The 20,161-nt window shown below is 39.9% G+C and overlaps 1 protein-coding gene across 20 annotated transcripts in view; it reads left to right on the forward strand.

Moving 5' to 3' along the window:
- Nucleotides 1–20,161, forward strand: part of THAP12 (THAP domain containing 12) — a 44,138-nt gene that overhangs the window by 2,574 nt on the left and 21,403 nt on the right. For 13 of the 20 annotated variants that reach the window (XM_074860491.1, XM_074860504.1, XM_074860488.1 and 10 more), the window contains exons 2-7: nucleotides 2,917–3,037; nucleotides 4,596–4,703; nucleotides 5,721–5,757; nucleotides 6,042–7,925; nucleotides 13,936–14,301; nucleotides 14,595–14,734. In XM_074860491.1, the coding sequence (XP_074716592.1) occupies nucleotides 2,917–3,037; nucleotides 4,596–4,703; nucleotides 5,721–5,757; nucleotides 6,042–7,925; nucleotides 13,936–13,967 (2,182 nt within the window). In that variant the 3' untranslated portion in view covers nucleotides 13,968–14,301; nucleotides 14,595–14,734. Of the gene's footprint in view, nucleotides 1–2,916; nucleotides 3,038–4,595; nucleotides 4,704–5,406; nucleotides 5,583–5,720; nucleotides 5,758–6,041; nucleotides 8,904–11,444; nucleotides 11,547–13,935; nucleotides 14,302–14,594; nucleotides 16,791–20,161 lie in introns of those variants that run through there. The other 7 variants (XM_074860502.1, XM_074860503.1, XM_074860500.1 and 4 more) reach the window with 6 other exon arrangements.

Raw genomic sequence — 20,161 nt, forward strand, 5'->3', positions numbered from 1 at the left:
GCATAACCTCCACCATCCCCCGCTAGTCCTGTAGCTACCTGAGGGGATGTCAGCGCTCCAGCCCTTGCCAGTAGAGTTTCCTAGATGTCTAGAGTTCCGGTGACTTATCCGCTGCTCCGACGGGGTGAGGAGCTTGGTGCCCGTGTCTGATCAGGATCCTCAAACTGCGGCTCTGGAGGCCGAGGGCGGCTTTTGGATCGTGTGCTCTGACAGTGTTGACTTCAGCACAAAAGGCAGCGGCCACAGCCACTTTTCTGTAACTGTAGGAGAAGTTGGGAAGGGAGAGCAATGTTGGGTGGTTCATTTAATCTTTGTGAGACTCATTTCCTGAGTAATACCATTCTGAAGAGCTCGTGCTATCTTTTGCCGTCATGCATTACTCTGATCTGGTCCCTAGCTGTTACTAGTGTCTACTTGTTCTCTGGTTGGCAGCAACATGGGCGGTGAAGGGATTCAGGCAGATTTTTGTCTGACCTTGACAACTGTGCGCTAGTTCTAGATGCACCATTGCTGCCACCAGTTTGTCCCTGTGTGGTTGCCAGGAGGTGATTTAGAGGAGTTATCCTTAACGGATGGAGCTCTGACTTGGCTCCCTGGTGCTCTTCCTCAGCTTCCCTGAGTCACTGAGAGAGGCAGGTGAGACCATGAGGGTCAGGCTCTTCCTCTGAAGACCCCTCTGGACTGAAACCCTCCCCACTAACTGCAGGGAAGCTCATCAGCATTTGTGACAGCCCGATGCGATCACCTTTAATGAGTTATCTAGTAATTAACACCCGTTTAGAAAGTAGGAGAGCCAGATTCAATATAACCTGCGTGCTAAAGGTCTCTGGTGTAAAAAGACTGTGTTAATACCATTTGGGTAAACGAAGGACACTCTCCCGTTCTCTTGTTGGGGTGATTGCACTGTCCAGGCAAGAGTGCAAGATCTGCGGTGCCAAAAATCTGCTTTTTTTAAACATTTTTTTTCTTATTTTAAGTCATTATTAAGGATACTATGTGTGAATCTCAGAGAGCAGTATTAAAAATGATTCCTGTTTTATGGCACTTACTGCCACTGGTATTTTGATATTTTGATATTTTGCAAGAATGAAAAATTAAGATGCAGAAGCGGTTCAGCCAGCAGAGATCAGAATCCAAGATTCGCCCCTTTCATCTTCACAGCTGCCCTTTACTGCACTTGCTTAAAGTAGAGGTGATGGTGAATCCACTCAGACCTGTGGATTGCCTCATGTGGGCTGCCCACCAAAAGATCTGGCGAGACAGCCTTCATTCCTAAATTGGTGAATAATCATTAATTATGTTTCTTCCTTCTTGCTCCTATGAGCAATAACTCAGTATTTGTAGTCAAAAACAACAGCAAAATTGCTTTCTTGTAGCTTCTAGCTGTTTCTTGGGTCAGAACCCATCTTCTTTTTAATTTAGGAATAAAAGAGAAGATTTAAAACCTTTTGTTTTTAAGTGGACCGAGTAATTTTTTCACTTTCATGAAATTCAGCAATGATTGGGTTGTGGGGAACTACTGAAAGAGTAGACTCTTCATGTAACTTCTCTGTGTATGTTCCTGGAACTTTGTGGACATTGCCAACATGTACCAATTAAAAAAAAAACCAACAACGCAACACTTTAAAATATCAGTCTGTTGAAGACTGATGGGTTGTAAAGTAAAATAAGTCACTGAGACTTTAGTGAAAGTTCCTTCTCCTTTTTGCTGTAGAATTATTGTAATATTACTGTAATTCTTTATAATGTAATTGTCTCTGGTGTTCTTGAGTTTGTCTGGGAGAGAATTTAACCCTAAGAGGAATGAGAGCTTGTGTAACCACTCTGTACTGTTAAATAATGAACAAATCAGTTGCGTTCATGTGAATATTTTTAGCCGTCTGTATTGTATTTTCAGCTCTCTATTTAGTTATGTGTCATTGTAAATTAGTGGCTCTGTGATGCCACGAGGTGTAAGCAAGTGCATTAAATAATGCTGCTTCAGAGGATTATTTTTGCAGGAAGGAAATGACTTTTTTTAAAAAGCTTTTAAATACAGAGATATCAGTAGCTGCTGGAGTCTTGTTAATTTTTATGTATATGTATTTACTGCATAAATAAAATAGCAGATGAGTTTTACTGGAGTGGCTGTGCAGAACCAGTCTAGGCATGTTGCTCAAAAATCCATAGCAAGAAAGTGATTGCATAGACCCCGTTGGGGGAAATATAGGCTGACTAATGCGTTTATATCAATTACTGCAAGTGTTTTACTCACCAGAGGAAACGGTATCTTGCATGTCTAAAAGGAGCCCTATTAGTAGAAGAAATGTTTCTTCAGCTTTGTGTTGTATCTCAGAGAACAAATCCAAAGCAGAAGTAAATGTAAAAAATATGCATCTAACAAAAACATACTTCAGGTGTGTGAGTACTGTCTGTAGAATGATTGCTTTTTTATTTTTATTATTTCCCTCTTCAAATATCTGCTCTGAAGTCCCCAATGACCACAATAAGAAAAATGCTGTGTTTTGGAAGGAGGTGGAGAGGATAACTATTTTAATAGCTGCCTTCAGAAACTTTATGACTTTAGTCTATAAGCATATCTCTTAACTTCTCTTTTTAAGATTAAATTCTTAAAAATTAAATGGTCAGGTTTCATGAGTAACTGCGTTACAGTCTGTTGTGTGTGTGAGACAAAGGCAGGAATATACAAATTAAGGGAAGCGATTCATGAATTTGCTGGGGAGGTGTTAAGTGATGAGCAAAAGGAGAAAAATTTTAAAAAAGATTTGATGGTACGTTACAACGGAAGGTGTACAGAACTTTTCTTAGCCTCACATAAAGGGCAGGGCTCGCTGCACTCCAACTTTGGGTATGGTTTGAAATTGCAGGGGATTTTGTTTTATCTTAAAACTAGCTAATTCTTTTGCTTACATGCAGATGTCAAAGATGGGTAGAGAACTGTCGAAGGGCAGATTTAGAAGATAAAACTCCAGATCAACTCAACAAGCATTACAGATTGTGCGCTAAACATTTTGAGACTTCTATGATATGTAGAAGTGTAAGTAAAACCAAGCATTTGTTTATTGCGTCTTGCAAAATGTGACTAACGTTTTTCATCAGAATGCTGAATTGTAATCTGTGATCCCCTGGGAAAATTAATCTCTGAGTCTTAATTGAGATCATTGTCATGGTCCAGGGCACTGCACAGGCTCGCAGATGTTGGCACAAAGGATGAGGTGGAAATGAGCAGTTGGGGAAGAGAAAAGCAGAGCTGCTCCTGCTGGTTTAATATGTTTATGGAACGCTGGTCTTCACTGCAGTTCTCTCCTCAGGCAAAGCAATGCTCATTTTGTTTATTGTCACTAGATGTTACTACATTATATAAATTTATTGGGTGTAAGTATGTAAGTTTGCATACCTCTCATTACTTAAAATCATTAATGTTCTGTTACTGAAGTGTATGTGTGGGGTGATTTGGTTACATTACACTGTGTTGTGGCCAAGAGATTTAAACATTCTTTGTATCTGTCAAGCTTTTGGTTCCTGTTATATTTTATCCAGCTAAAATCTTGGCACTGTTTCCTGTTAATAAAATAATAGCTTTCAATTCTTGTTAACAAGATAGTGTTGCTTCTAGCAGCTTACATAACAGCAGGAAACGTGGACTTGGGACTTTGTATCAGGTTTTAATTTCTAGGCTGAATTTCACTCTTGATACATAGGCAAAATCAGTCCTTTAGTTACAAAGGATAATTAAAATGCACAGGTCAGACTGAGCTCCTGGTGGTATTACACGTGGCAGGGTCTCTGATTAGCCAGCATCCCAGAAACAAACAACTGAATACTGGGAATAATTCTGAATCTGAAATGAAACTTTATGAAAATTGGTTTGTTTAAAATATACTTCAACTTAGTGACAGGTATAAACACCATCAGTTAAAATTTTGTACTTACTGGAAATTAGCCAGTTTAGACAACATAAGTTCACAGTATATCCAAATATAAAATTTTACTTAAAATATTTTTATTTAACTGCTAGAAGCATTGACATGACCATCTAGAAATCCTTTCTTTCTCCTGCACATTTGACAGATAAATTTTCATTCAGTATGGTCTTTCACAGTAGTGGTTTTTGGAATTCATAAGTCTGCATAAAGAAGCAGTTGAACATTTTTGCAATGAACATGTTTCTGTGATTGTTTCTAGAATTGTGAAACAAGTGATAAAAAACCAAAGCACAATAGTAACAAAACATTTCCTTTCTGATGCATAAATGTATTTCTATCCAGAATGTTTATAAAAAAACATAATGCTGCAGTAAATTAAAATTATTGCATCTGGGGTCTTTGATGTGAAGATAATGGGGAGGAAGAAGTATTTGTGGTTTGGGTTGGGGTTTTCTTTAGTATCTCTCTTCTCTTTTTCAGTGTTATCTTGATATCCCTGAAATGTGAATTGCATAGCTTAGCTTTCTGTTTGTTTTGAAACATCAGAAAGTGAAAATACTTTATAAAAAAGGAGAATGGCATGGCATCTGAAATTCTGGGGTTTCTTTGTGCACACACGGTGAGATTTTCCCAAAGAAATCCCTAATCTAGATGTCTGTCTTCTTACAGAGCCCTTACAGAACGGTTTTACGGGATAATGCTGTGCCAACTATATTTGATCTTACAAGCCACTTGAACAATCCCCACAGCAGACACAGAAAAAGGATAAAAGAACTGGTAAGTTTTTCATGTAAGGTTTGGGTTTTTTTTTTTAATATTAAAACAGTAAAGGCAAGTAAGTTCATGTGAAACTTTCATGTAAGTGTCAAATAATATTTAGCACTTGAGTGTTTGCATTTTCTGTACTGCCTATTCTAGTATCTTTTTGTTGATTATAAGTTAAATGCCCAAGTATTCTGCTGATATAGATTTTATTTACTAAGGAAGGTTTAATGAAACGATCTGGAAAATGAAATGTGTTGAGCCAGAGCTGATTCTGTCTTCCAAAGAAATTTCATAGCTTCCTTTTCCTTTGTATTTGGTTAGCGCTGTAATAACAACTTACACATGGTACCCTGAAATTCTTGCTACGTATTGATTGTGATCTTCGGTTCACCCGTTTAACTTCTGAAGTCTGCACCCCTTCAGACATGCTTGTTTTAGCTTATTCTGAAAAGATGATCCACGTATAAAGCCAAGATCAAGAAGTTTTTTGTGGAATTGTCGATATGTTTTGTGTCACAGAAGAAGTGTCTCTAGGTCTCTGTAGTTACAAGTATACTGACAGTTAAGAGGAATTAAACTCCTAAACTCTGCTTTTATGTTGGAAAATTACAGACAATTTCTAAATATTTCTTCATGAGTTTGAGTGTGTTTATTGACTGAAAATAGAGTTAACGACTGTTCTGTTTACTGACAGTGCATGTTCATATTAAAACAGAATTCTTTAATGGAATCGACTTGCTTATAAAACACATACTGAACAAACTCCTAATACAAGTACAGGAACCTCAGCAGTAGTAGCAAACTATTCTCATGTAGTTAGTGGATATGTGTCATGACAGCAATAAACTACCTGAAGAAACCTCCTTCTCTTGGACCTTCTCCTACTTTTTGGTAAATATTAACACTCTTAAAACTTTCTCGTCTACAATATTTGTATCTGATCTTGATGTGTTTTAATATTTTTATGGTCACGTGCCAGACGTTATCATCAATATAAGTTTGTTCTCTTTTTTTTTTTTTTTTTAAAAGAGTGAAGATGAAATAAGAACACTGAAGCAACAAAAGAGTAAGTGGGCAAAATAATTGAGTTCATAAAATCTTCATTTACTAAGGGTGACAAGATAATACAGGACGCATAACTATAAGTTTACATATATGAGAAGGATAGTTGAGTTGCTGCTTGATTCAAACAACCAGTTTAAACTCTTTCTGAATTATTTATTCACTTTTAAACTGGAAACATTCTTCTCTGGACCCCAGTAACTTAAAGGTAATGAGGATAGTAAGGGGAAGCAAATGTTATGTTTTATTCATGTTTTCTTGACACTGACAGTATTTTACATTTTGTAGTTGAGGAAGCTTTTGAACGGGAACAGGCAACTCAAGAACTGAATGAAAGCAATGAACGAAATACTGTCTCAGAGGAAGGAGGGGAAGAACAAGAGGAAGAAGCAGTCCCCTTAACACTGGAGGAAAGAGAAAACAAAGATTACCTTAAATCTCTGTTTGAAATTTTGATCCTGATGGGTAAACAAAATATTCCTTTGGATGGCCATAATGTTGTTGAGCTTCCAGAAGGTATTTTTACTTCAGACAACTTTCAGGCTCTACTGGAATATAGAATAAATGCTGGAGATGAAGTTCTGAGGAAACGATTTGAGATGACTGCAGTCAATCTTGAGTACTGTTCAAAAACTCAGCAGAAACAAATGCTTGAGATCTGTGAAAGCTGTGTTAGAGAGGAGACACTGAGGGAAGTAAGAGACTCGCACTTCTTTTCTATTGTCACTGATGAAGTAGTAGACATAGCAGGAGAGGAACATTTGCCGGTGCTGGTGAGATTTGTTGATGATTCTCATAATCTGAGAGAAGAATTCATAGGGTTTTTACCGTATGAGGCTGATCCTGAAATTCTAGCTGTTAAATTCCACACAACTATTACTGAAAAGTGGGGTCTAAACATGGAGTACTGTCGAGGTCAAGCCTACATTGTCTCCAGTGGGTTTGCTTCTAAAATGAAAGTTGTGGCTACAAGAGTCTTGGAAAAGTATCCCCAAGCTGTGTATACGCTGTGTTCCTCTTGTGCCTTAAACGTTTGGCTGGCAAAATCTGTCCCTGTTGTTGGTGTTTCTATTGCATTAGGAACAATCGAAGAAGTTTGCTGTCTTTTTAATCAGTCTCCGCAATTACTAGTAGAACTGGACAACATGATTTCTGTTCTTTTTCAGAACAATAAGGAGAAGGGTAATGAGCTGAAGGAGATCTGCCGTTCTCAGTGGACAGGCAGGCATGATACTTTCGAGGTTTTAGTGGACCTCATGCAAGCATTGGTCCTGTGCTTGGATGCGGTAAGCAGCGACTCATCCGTCAGGTGGAACAACTTTATTGTCGGTCGAGCATTTGTTCTTTCAAGTGCATTAACAGATTTCGACTTCATTGTCACCGTTGTAATTCTGAAAAACGTGCTGTCTTTTACAAGAGCATTTGGAAAAAATCTCCAAGGACAAACATCAGATGTGTTCTTTGCAGCTGGCAGCTTAACAGCGGTGTTGCATTCTCTGAATGAAGTGATGGAGAATATTGAAGTTTACCATGAATTTTGGTTTGAGGAAGCAACAAATTTGGCTACAAAACTGGATGTACAAATTAAACTCCCAGGAAAATTTCGCAGGGCGCATCAGGGGAACTTGGATTCTGAGGTAACGTCAGAAAATTACTACAAAGAAATCCTTAGTGTCCCCACAGTGGAGCATATTATTCAAGAATTAAAAGATATATTCTCAGAACAACATTTAAAAGCTCTTAAGTGTTTATCATTGGTGCCCTCAGTCATGGGGCAGCTCAAATTCAATACGTCTGAGGAGCATCACGCTGACATGTATAAAAATGACTTGCCTAATCCAGACACGCTTTCTGCTGAGCTTCATTGTTGGAGAATAAAGTGGAAGCACAGAGGAAAAGATATTGAACTTCCAGCTACTATTTATGAAGCGCTTCACTTGCCCGACATAAAGTTTTTCCCTAATGTTTATGCATTGCTTAAAGTCTTGAGCATACTTCCAGTGATGAAGGTGGAGAATGAAAAATATGAAATTGGACGAAAGCGCTTAAAAGCGTACCTGAAAAACACCTTGACAGAGCAAAGGTCAAGCAACCTAGCTCTGCTGAACATAAACTTTGATATAAAACATGACCTAGATTTAATGGTGGACACCTACATTAAACTCTATCCAGGTAAAGTGGAATTTCAAGAGGACTTTATTCCCTCAAACAACTCTGAAGTAACAGAAGATGCTTAATTTTTTTAAGCTCTAACCAATCTGTTGAAACAGCTTTTTCTTAATCAGGTTTCAACGCTGAGGAAAAAAAACTGTGAAATCTAAAAAATCACTGCAATTTTATTTCTATTTTAGGTCTCAGACTGAAGAAGCTGTGGTCAGCAACCCAAATTACGTTTTGTTAGTCTGCATTAAATGTGTTATGCGAACAAAACCAGGCCTGAAAAGAAGCTTGTGCTCTTGGCAGAGGTGCTTGTATGTCTGATTGACTTTAGGTGCTTGCTTATTTTATGGCATCTTGGAAAAAGTACATTGTGATTGTAGATCTGGTGGGGCTGTTACATATTCGCTCATGAATTAGGATAAGAAAAAAAACCTCAAATATTGAAAAGATTATAATGAATTTTGGTTCTGTTACATAGGGTTTTATTCTTTTTGAAAACTTTTTTAAAAAAAAAGTCTTTGATGTATATTTAATTGGCATTTTGGAGAGAGCACTCAGCTATTGCACGATCCCCGTGCTGTGGACTGTTCTAGGTGTGAAGTGATTGTTAGTGATACAGAGGTACTTTACAGTTTCATGAAAGAATCAACCTGTTTAATCTCTCAGTGACTGTTTACATTCCTTTGTGTGAGACACAACTTTTTTTTTTCTTTAGGCTTTTAACAAGCATGGCAGGAATACTGAAGTTCTTAAGACACTAAAATCTTAAAATTTATTCCACAAACATTTAAATCTGTTCTATCCTGACTCTGACAAAATCCCACGCATCTTATTGTCTATTTGTAAACTCATGCAGGAAAGATTAAAATAAGAGTTTGTCTAGAAGCAAGATTGAAAATATTGCTGTTATTTTTGGCAAAAATGAAACATTTTTGTACAGTTTATTGCAATTTAAAATAAAATGTGAATTGCTTTTTACATAGCACTGAATTTCGTAGTAAAGCTGTGCCTCTCTGAGAGTGTGTATTCTTTTGCAAGGTACCTTTTAGTTTTGGCAATTTTTTCTCTGTTGTTTTGGCAATCCTAGTGAGTGACATTGTCTTAAGACATGGGAAACTGTGTAATAGCGCTTCTGATCTGTATGTTCTGCTGAAGGTTTTTTAAAAGTATTTTGAGATAGCACTAAATACAGTGCTTTTAGTTGTGGAAGGTTCTGTCTAACTGAAACAGGTGGAAATAGATTAAATTTTGAATGGTTGAAAAGTCTTGCAGCTCTCCTGATGCATGCCAGTTTTATAACTTATTTACAGTTGTCCTTTTATGTACTTGCCAGTTGCAGTGGGAAAGGCCCCCAGCAACAGAAAATTGAATAGTTATAGAGACTATGACAAATACAGCTCTTAATGTTTTAATGCAGTCAAAAAATAAGAATGAATTTGAAAAAAAAGCCAACCTTTTACTAAGTAAGCATAGATATTAAAGTGGCTATGTACAGCTTAAGAAATGTTTTCAGGGTATTTTATTTACATTGGAGTAGTAAAAATTACTCTTAAATTAAAAGTATTATCTTTTCTTTCCTCTGTTACTTGTATATGCTTTCTGGCATGCTTTCCTATTAAAGCAATTGTTACCTCAATCAGTAAAGTGTTTTAGCTAATAGCTTGCTCTGTTCCTCTGAATATATGACAATAGCCCAAATCTATGTTAATGCTATTAAAAAAAAAGGCATTTTTAAATTAGATGTCATATGGAAAATTGTCTTTTTTAAAGAAGATCTCAATTACAATTTTAATCAAATAAATGTATTTAAAAAATCTTTCCCATCCTGGGAATGTCTGTGAGTTCCCCTGTTAAAGACAGCAACGCGAGGTGGTCGTGACCTCTGAGATTGTGAGCCCCCACCTCTCAGTGAAGTCAGGCTGGGTGAGCCCAGGCTTACAGGCATAATCAGAGAAGGAAAACTGGCACCCAGGGCCATATAATTGGCCAAAGGAGCTGAAGACTGCTTTCTGACTGTGTAAATGAGATCTTTTTGACCGTACTGAGGCAAATTGAAGGGAAATGCAGTAAAATATTCCTTTAGCTACTGGAGCTCAGCTGAGACATACCGTTGTGACTAGTGTTGCTAATTAGCTGGCTCCAGGAGCCTTGATGGCTTGGTGTGCTTGATCATTGCACTGCTTTTCACAGAGATGCTGATGTCTGTAATCAGTCAGAAGCTCCTCATTTAGCCTGTTTGAATTGCCCTGTTGGTGAGGAATGCCTCATTTTTTAGGCACATCAGTGGGTCACTTAGGAACCTGTAGCAGGTAGTGTGCATGGTGATGGCTTGGCAGGATGCGGAGGAGCAAAGGAGTGGCAGATTGCAGTGATAGGTACCCCTTTAACTTAAAAGATTTGTGTGGTGGAAAACCATTTACTGAAACTATAGTGGCTCCCATCTTATTTCTTTGGGTGCAGAGAAAGGATGAGACTGAAGTGGAATGCAGTAATACCATTTTAAAGAGTGACAGAGAAGTGTCTGAAAATGGGACAAATAATCATAAAAGTTAAACTTTGATTCCAATTTTTTAAACAAATTCTTGAGGCAGAGGGAATTACCATCTTAAATATCCTGCCAATTCAGGGCAGTATGTTTTTCCAAGGTGTATCTGAGGTACTTACTTTGCTTTGACCTGGCTTTTTGGCACATTCTATGTAATGAAGCAATATGTCTTATTTAAGTATCACTGCGGAGATATAAATAATTCTCGTGAAGGTGGATTTTCCTTAGCTGTTCTGTGAAAGCAGTGCTTGCCTTAATACACAAACCCTATTTCCTTTTCCCATGCAGAGTTCCTGTTAGAAATCACTATTGCTTTTTCAAAAAGTGGCATGTAGCGTGCTCTCTCCTGTAGTGCTATTTCTGTCACTGGCTGCAGAAATCCTGTGACTGCTTATTTGCCTGCCAGGATCTGCTGTACAGAAGCAGAGGACCAGAACCACTTAATGATTCTGGGTGCAGCTCTCCTGTTCCCCCCATGCTCTGTTTCTGTGCAACACTGCAAATCTCAAGAGTTGCCAGAAACATCCCAATTACTCTGAGAAGATGAAAATAAATCTCTTTACTGGATCTGTTTCAAGAAACGGTTGCTAACCTAGAATAACAATAGGTGTTACCCTAAAGTAGGCTTAACATTCAATAATTTCCAGACCTCTAATGCTCCCTACTTTCCCTAAGGAAAACAGTTCTTACAAAGAATAGCAGTCTTCCCAACATTTTGTCTAGGTATTAGTGAGACATCAGCAAAAAAAAAAAAAAAAAGAAATGGAAGTTTTAGATCTACAGCAGTTTCAAAATATGTTCATGTTCATTGTAAGTTTTGTTTACTTTACAAAATAACACTGTTAATCAAATAGAATTCAATGTGCATGTTCTATAATGTAGTAATTGTTCATTTTATTGTTGCCATAGTTGTCCAATGTTTCTATTTATTTTTTGTAGCAAGCTTGCTTTTTTCTTAAACCGTGCCTGTGTGTCTTCTGTTTTAGTTGGCAACAGTTACCCCTGGAAGTGTCCTTGAAGGGAAGGCAGCTACTAGAAAAGTTTGTTCAGGGAGGCTGAGGAGCAGCCGTGCCGCAGTGACAGAACAGGTGCCCACGTAGTCCCTTATTCCTTTGTTTTGTAGTGTCCCAAAGCTGGAGAGGGACATTTTACAAGGGCATGTAGTGATAGGACAAGTAGTAAAGGCTTTGAACTGAAAGAGAGGAGATTTAGATGAGATCTAAGGAAGAAATTCTTCCCTGTGAGGGTGGGGAGGCCCTGGAACAAGTTGCCCAGAGAAGCTGTGGCTGCCCCCTCCCTGGAAGGGTTCAAGGCCAGGTTGGACGGGGCTTTGGGCAACCTGGGCTACTGGAAGGTGTCCCTACCTGTGGCAGGGGGGTGAAACTGCATGATCTTTAAGGTCCCTTCCAATCCAAACCAGTCTGTGATTCTAAATATGTCGGTAACTGTCCATGTGACTGCCCATGGGATCTTACAGTAGATGATGCTCTTGTGTTGCAGTGGCTACTGCACAAGCGTTTTGTATAAGGCTCCCGGTGTACCCCTCATGCATATTAATTGACATCAGTACTCTTTAGGAATAAATTAGTTTCCTAGTTGTAGAACTGGGTGTACAGACTGAATGATGTTTTTTACCATCCCCTAAAGCCACCCGTGCTATCCACAGACCTCCCACAACCTGTTACGCATTCATGACCATGTGCTCCACCAGCAGCAATGCTATAACAAAGCACTTGTGGGGGCAACATGGGGTCCTTCTTGGTGAGAAGCTGTGCTGTGAGCCTGCGGGCATACCTTGTGGAGCCCAGACTAGGGCACAGGCTTCCCTTGCAGCAGGTAGAAGAGAGGGTCCTATGACAACTCTACTAAAAGATACTCAGCAGTACTGATTTACATTTAAAACCAGATCTCTGTGAAAGCCAGGGCTGGAGGCAGTTCAGCACATCTGCCAGTAGTTTCAGGTGTCTCATGGCATCTCTCACTGAGCGGTGACTACTGAGTCTCTGGTTATCTGTGCTGGTCTGTAGTTAGAGCTGAGACTACACACGACTGCTAGAGCCTGAAAATTAAGCTTCTGTTGCCTCTTCAGACAGCAAATGTCCGAGGATCTGAGGACAGGGCTGTGTTTCCTTGCTCCTGGAAGAAGCTCTAGAAGGTCTACTCAGCTGTGACAACACCTGGCATGGCCCACAAGCCTCAGTGGGATTTTCTAGCAGGTAGATTCTGGTTACCAAGAGACTTCAGCATCTACTGTCAACAGGACATGGTGTTTGAGGGGAAGAACTTACCACCAGCACTTTCCTTTTTTGTCCTCCCTCGCTCCCAGAGCAGAACTTCAAGCTTTGTGGCTGTTTTCTAGTGAAGCAGCAGGGCACTTCTAGTTAGCACCTCCTAACTTGGTGAAGGAAAGATGTTTATGAACTATTGCGAAGGAGGGTCATGGGTTTGGGTCATGAGGGGAGCAGGAGAGAGGTGGAAGATACATGAGGGAGCTGGCCAAGGGCAACAGTTTGTTGGTAGTGTGATGTCCAAGCCTGTGTAATATATAAGCCCAGAGCTAAGCCCAGATGGGGCCTGGTCTTCTCCTCCATCCCCATCCGCCAGCCTGTGGTGGTTTTGGGCTGAGCAGATGCAGGCTGGAGGGCTTTGTGCTGCTGATGGAAGGGTTACCTCGCACAGAGCGTGGAGGAGAAGCCGGCTGCGAGGGCTGACAGTGCTGGGGAGCTTGGATCCGCCTCTGTCCATGTGGGTCCACCATTGCGTACACAGCCAACGAAAGGCACACTTGACGTCCTTCCTAAGCTGGAGGACTTAACACGTTGGAAGTGAATCATCTGTTTTATTAAATCAGAGGCCAATTCCAAGGACTGCAGCCCAATTATGCCACATGTTGTACATATCGTGGAGAAATAGGATCCATATGGGCAGATCCTTACTGGTGAGCACGTCCCGCTGAAGAATAGCCTTGGGTATCTGCCTGCAGGGATCAGGCTTAGCAGGATTTAGGCCTTAACTCTTAATTTATAGTGTTGAACAGCTCTCAAGAAGAGGGAGGGATCTGTAGGAGGTACGGTACAAAGTGGATGGTGCTGTGACATGCGTTTCCCCCCTAAGGAGCGAGGCTTGCTGCCTTCGCCTTGGTGAGGCTCTGTGCTTGAGGAATAAGCAGGAATATCACGGTCTGGCCTGAATTCCTCCCTGGAGGAAAGAGACAGATGATATCATTGTTGGAGTTGTTTGGACATCATAAAGGTACTTATTGAAATGAGAAAAATATGGTTTTAATTCCTTTTTTAATAATGAAAAAGCAACGGAAAGCTACGAGTGCCAGGAACCTCACTGAGCAAAGAGTCTTTGCACCCTGGAGGACTTCTCTTTGGCTAATGAATAAGCACTTCTAGGTCACTTTTTGGTTCATCTTTTGTGTGTGTATATAAAGTATGCAAAGCCAGATGAAGTTACTTGTTTGTCTTGCAGATGTCAACCTTGCTGAGCAATGCTTTGATTAAGAAGAAGCACACCCAGTGTGAAAGGCACACGGCTTACTCCTGGGAGACTCTCCACACCGTACACAGCTCCTCCTGAACCCTGTACCCTAAGATCCAAGTGCACAACTGTTAAATTAGCAAAATACATGAGCCTAAGCACATGCTAATTATTAGATAGTTTCCACTCCACTCTGAAAAGATTAAGTGGAAGTATGCAACTGGGCATTGACTTTAAGACTTTCCAAGTTCACCGTACAGAACTACACCTTCCAAATCAATGCCGTGCATAAGGCAGGGTACCCTGTTCAGTGTCTGCAGAGACGGCAGAAAGCTTGAAAGAATTACTGCTTGGCAGGTGAGCAGACCTCTCTCTGTTTCGCTGTTCTTATAAACTTTAATCCCCGTAAGTGTATCATCGTTGCAGAAGATGTGTTTATTGAGAAACCTGTGGCTTCAGTGTGGATTTTGGCATATGCAGAGGCACCCTTCTGTGTTATTATAAAAGCTGGATTTGGAAAGTACTTGTAATACATACAATTTAACATCAGGTATTCCTGTATTTTCCAGACTATTTCACGTTCTTATTCTAACAACAGGGGATAATGGAACAGATTCGCAACTCTAATCCTGACTCTTTACACCTTTCAGGCAGGACAATACAGCTAGAGCCTGGATGCAATTTTCCATCTGAGAGTGCACCATTGCTCCTGGGAAACCCTTCAAGGGGAAAAAAAAAAAATGCTGAAAATGCTGATGCAGCCATTTTTTGCGCTATTTGCTTCTCTGAGGTATGCATAAGCTACTGCACACCTTGCTGCTACACGCTCCTTCAGGTCTCACTACTTCTTTTCTCCCAGCACTGATATGCAAAGAGCTGCAAGGAGGACAGGTCTTTCCAGGGCTAGATGCTATTTTTCTGCCTTTGTATGGCCTGTAGTTTTGTGCCTAGCCTGCTGTCCTCTAAAGTCATGCTCTTCAAAGGTCATTGTTCTTGAATGCTTGTGTTTTATATTTCTCAACTGGAGATGCATTGAAAGGCTGTGGGTTTTTGAAAGTGTTTAGCATTACCTCTCTCTGGAAAGGAGCTTTAAAGTGGTGTCAAGCTGGGCATGCACAGTTAAAGGCAGGAAAATGCACAGATTTTGAAAATCTCCATTTAGGAACAAAATTGAGCATCTGAGTAGAGCACTGGGGCTGTATTTGTTTAGCTACCTTGTCATTACCTTGCATTCCCCAGCTGGCTTTCAGTAGATACTGTGACAATGAAATCTTTCTAAACAATTTAAAAATTGGCCTTTTTTGATACATCCCCTCATTTTAATTGTGGTTTGAAGAATAGAAAAAACCCCATTGTATTCCATTTCTGCTATTACATATTACACATATATTTTTTCTACTTTACTCCATTTACTTTTCCCTTTCCAAATTCAGACCAATAGTCTTCCATTTTTTTTTTTTGCTTATGAAGTTGCATTCTCTTCTCAATTCAAGTTCACATTAGTCATTGCTTCTGATCTTTACAAGACTTTTCTATTCTGACCAGGACATATTGCAAGATGTATCGGGCTAGGTTTACTGTTTAAACAAACCATCCATTTTCTCACCTAGCCTCCTGTTTCTCCCCCTGTCCTAAAATGCTGCTTTTATGGATCCCAATTGTAGAAAAGCAGCAAGTACCTATTCACTTTTCTTCAAATACCAGTATTCTTCAAATATTAAAGATTTGTGATTTCCTTCTGTAACTTTGGCTATGCAGGGAGCCCAGCCAAGGGAACTACCCTTACAGTCTTTGGGGAAAAGGTGACCTTAAAACAGCTCAAACTGATGAAAAATGTTTCTAGGCTTTACACTGGCTGTCCCCTAAGTGTCCCCTCAGGTATGAGTGCAGGAAACAGCCCTTACTACAGTAAGGGCTACTTTAATCAGTAAGCTACAATCCTAAATAGCATAACCCCCAAGGGGTGATTTACCCACAGACTGTAGCAGCTGGCAGTCAGAATCCACTTGCAACAGCTACTTACTCTGTTTCCTCTTTCTTGAGTTAACCAGCTTGTTGTTGGTACAGTCATTACCTGCTGTTTAAATTAAATACATAGCAAGCCGTCACAGATGGCTAAAAAGTTGCAGTGTTTCTACTGTTTCAAGGCCAGGTTGGACAGGTCTTTGAGCAAGGTGATCTAGTGGAAGTTGTCCCTGCCCGTGAAAGCGGGGTTGGAACTAGATGATCTTTACGGTCCCTTCCAACCCAAACCGTTCTGTGTTTCTGTGATACTGTTTCTTTTCTCGCAGATCAAGAATGTTATGAGATGTGATTGCCACACAGGCAGTCAACTGCTGAGCATGCTTAGCAGAAGATGTTCTAGAAATAAGGATTTGTGTTAGATACCAGATTGTATGGATCCATACTTTGCTGTTGGATCAGGTCATATGGATCCACACGCTTTACTGTTGGCACTTCTTTATCTTCTCTGCACTGACTCTCAGCTTTTAATTGATTTGTATCATCATGTTTCACTCCCTATTACTCTGCATGAATGGTAAACCTTGCTGATCATGGCCTGCTCTGATGTCGTGCAGATCTCTGGTCTTTGCAGAGTAAAGCCCTGTGCTCTGCCCATGCTCTGAGCAGAACAGGGAACCTGCAGTTGAAAGCAGGACCAATGCACCCTCCTGAAGATGAGAAGATGGTTCTAGGAAGGATTCCTTGTTGGCTAGGGACACACGTGGACTCACTTTCTTTTGTATGCAAAAGACCATGTAGATATAATCATGGATAGTCATATGACCCCCATTTCTGGAGTATTTTCTATGTTGTCGATCTATTTATTCTCATAAAATCTCTGGGATGTAAGGCCCAGTTATCGGGTATCTGAAGTGACTATGGCCTCCATTTGGTCACACGAAAAAGTTGCAGTGAATCAGGACACTATGTCAAGGTCTCCCAAAGCCCTGCCCAGTGCTGTAAAACAATGTCTCTAGCCCAGGAGACTCACAGATATGACATGATGAGAGACAGCAGAAACGAGACAAATGATACTTAAAGAGAAAGGGTAGCAGGGGTGAGTTAGTTTGAGGTAAATGAATGTACAGTCCATGGTATTCATAAAAGTTAAGAAGACAACCCCTCCTAACATCAGTATCCATTCGGATTCACGCTTTGTCAGCAGTGGACAAGGAAGGATCACCAGCAGAGAAAGAATCTTAGAAACTCATCCCATATGTTTTTGGTTATTTAGGCATCTTCTTTTCCCGTAACAGCACCATCTCCTCTTGCAGTGACAGCAGTTTATGAACGGTTCCACTTAATGTCTTCATGCCAACACTCTCACCCTAGGACTAAGCATCTCTGCAGAAAAGAAGGTGGGAGCAGGTTGGAGACAGGAATGTGAGTGTAAGGAAGGAGCATAGGTGGGCAACATCCATTCAACAGATTAAATACCCACAGCTGACTCAGCCTACCTCCTGTACTTACCTAAGTACAAAAAATTAATCTAGTAATTTCTTCATTTCCAGCAAATCAGTATTTCCTGAAGTATTGTGATACTTTCCTTGAGCTGAGCAGAGCTCCACTAGGATTTTAATTTACAGACAATTTGGTAATATCTTATTACATGTAAGAGTTGTGTTAGGTCAGATAAAAATGTGTCTTGCATTCCTTGCTTGTCCCAGAGCTGCTGCACAGTAGATGTTTCAATGTGCTAAAGGCATAAAGAGTTATGAGAGTGCAGGTTTAGAGGTTTTTTTGGTAGGGATATTTGAACATATCACAGCCTTTACAGAGTAACTGCTTCTCCTGGGCTGGGAAGGAATTTGGGAACAGAGCTATAAAATAATTGGTGGTTTTGATTCAACAATAATAATGAATAATAATAAAAAAAAGAATCTTTTAAATAAACAGTCATAATCTGGTGTGAAACATAATTTTATAAATTTTTAGTCATCTCAAGATTAAATTGAAGACAAATTAAGACAAACTTGTGTGGTTAGATGTCATCAAAATAAAATATTTCATCTTAAAAACAGAGTTTCATTCATCGTGAATGAACCATGCAGGAAAACAAAGCAATTCACAGATCATTTTCCCATCTTACAGAAAGTTTCAGCTGAAAAGCTTGGATGAATACTATATAAAATCATGTCTGTACCACCCCAATCTAACTCATTTTCATAATAGATAAAGACAAATTACATCTTCCTTTTGTTTTGTTTTGCTTTCCAATTTATTAGATTGTTTATCTAATTAGAGTGAGTGCACAGCTGAGCAGTGAGCAAACCTTTTGTCTAGAGTTGGGTTTTTTTGCTTACTTTTATAGATAAGTAACAAGTGTTGCTGCAGCAGGGTGAGGGGAAGAACATTTTTGGCATTTGCACAACTTGGTATTCCTTTTCCACATGGAATAAAAATATGTGTAGTATTACAGAGTGGTCACCTTAGACCTGACATTCTTACATTTCCTTCCTGTATTAAAAAAAAGCAAAGAACAAGAAGGAAAACCATACACTAGGAAAAAAATGGCAGAAGCAATTTTTCACTAGGAATGGAAAGTGGGCAAAGAAACTTTGTTTTCCACACAGGTGAGATCTGAGATAAATGCAAAATAGTTGTGTATCTGCAAATTTCCTGGAGTCCTTGAGATCAGAACAGACTTTCCAGATGCTGCAGTTAAATCTTGAAAAGTTGTTCTGCAACATTATCCCACATTTATGATTCCCTACAAGCTCAGCAGAACTAAGTGGGAAATGAGCTTTTTCTGTGCTCTCAGCACTTCACTAGACTTGTATCTAATATGTAAAAATGATGTTCTTGTGTTCATTGTGTGGTATTATCTCTTTGTCACGGTAGAGATGGACACGGCAAGCGATTGAAGCAGACAAGATGTCTAACCTATCTACGCTCTTCTTTTATATCTGCTTCACAAAGCCGTGTGCTCATTTGATTGGTTACATAGTTGTTTTTCAACATTGCTATTGGTTAACTTTTACTCTTCTTCTCTGCTCCTTAGTATGTGCAGAATTGCAGCTCCTCCATGCTACTCCCTTGCTCAGTTTCTCTTGTTTACCCGGCAAACGTTCCTCCTTTCAAAGGTACACTGGAATCTTGTCAAGGCCAAATTCTTCTTCAATCAGGCTGGTGGCAGACCCGCTGCCTCCCCCGACAATTCCCCCTTTTTGTATTTGTGCTAGAAATATTGCCTGAGCAGTCCTCTGTAGGGCCCTTTGCAGAAGACTGACAAGACAGGGCAACATTAAAAGCACAGTCACAATTATCAGGATCACTACCCCCACAGCTTTGACCAGAGTATCAACCATCCAGACAGCCCCCAACCTTTAAACATCCTTGTTAGCCAATCTAAGCCATCATCTTCTGTTAAACGCTTGACACCATCTTTTAGCTGCTGTATGCTTTTAAAAATAGATTCTGAGTGGTCAGACAAATTCATGCAACACATTCCATCAAAATCTTCACACCCATGTCCTTGTGCTAAAAGCAAAAAGTCAATAGCAGCTCTATTCTGTAAGGTAGCCTGTCTAACACTATCAACATCAGTTAAAAGACCACTGAGGGCTAATGAGGTAGCATTAGTTTGTTTGCTAAGCCAACACCCTAACTTCTTTAAATTTGCTAAAGCATTTGCAACACCAACTCCTGGTGCAAGAATGGAGGATGCAATAATTTCACCTGAGTTCCAGAATGTTACTTGGTCATTACATTCAGAGGTAAATTGATAAACAGTCCTCTGGATTTGTTTCCGATGCCTAGCTACATTCAATATCATTGTGGCATTTGGTGTCAAAAGGGTGAGACAGCCGAGGCTGCATGGACCTCTGTTTAATTTGGAGGGAATACCTCCCCATGCTCGATCTCCTCAAATTAAAAAGACACCAGGAGGTAGAGCAAGAGGAACAGCAAAAGACCATGAGACGTTAGTTGAGGTATAATTGCACCAAGCGGCTGAGTTATGATAAGCAGCATTAATTGCATTAACATTTTGCCCTCTTTGTGCGGAAGTATTATAAGACTAATTAAAAAACACACAAGCATCCATTATGACAGAGCCTAGCAACTCTAGTTCTTGGGGTTCTTGCATAACCTGTGGAAGGTGACTATATATACCATCCCACTTATCTGTACGCTTTTTTGGAGAGTTGCAAAGAGAGAAAGGCTGAAGGGTTTCTGGGTTTGGCCATGTGTCTACTGGCAATCCCACCAAACA

Source organism: Strix uralensis, chromosome 2 (genome assembly GCF_047716275.1).
Source record: "Strix uralensis isolate ZFMK-TIS-50842 chromosome 2, bStrUra1, whole genome shotgun sequence".
NCBI lineage: Eukaryota > Metazoa > Chordata > Aves > Strigiformes > Strigidae > Strix > Strix uralensis.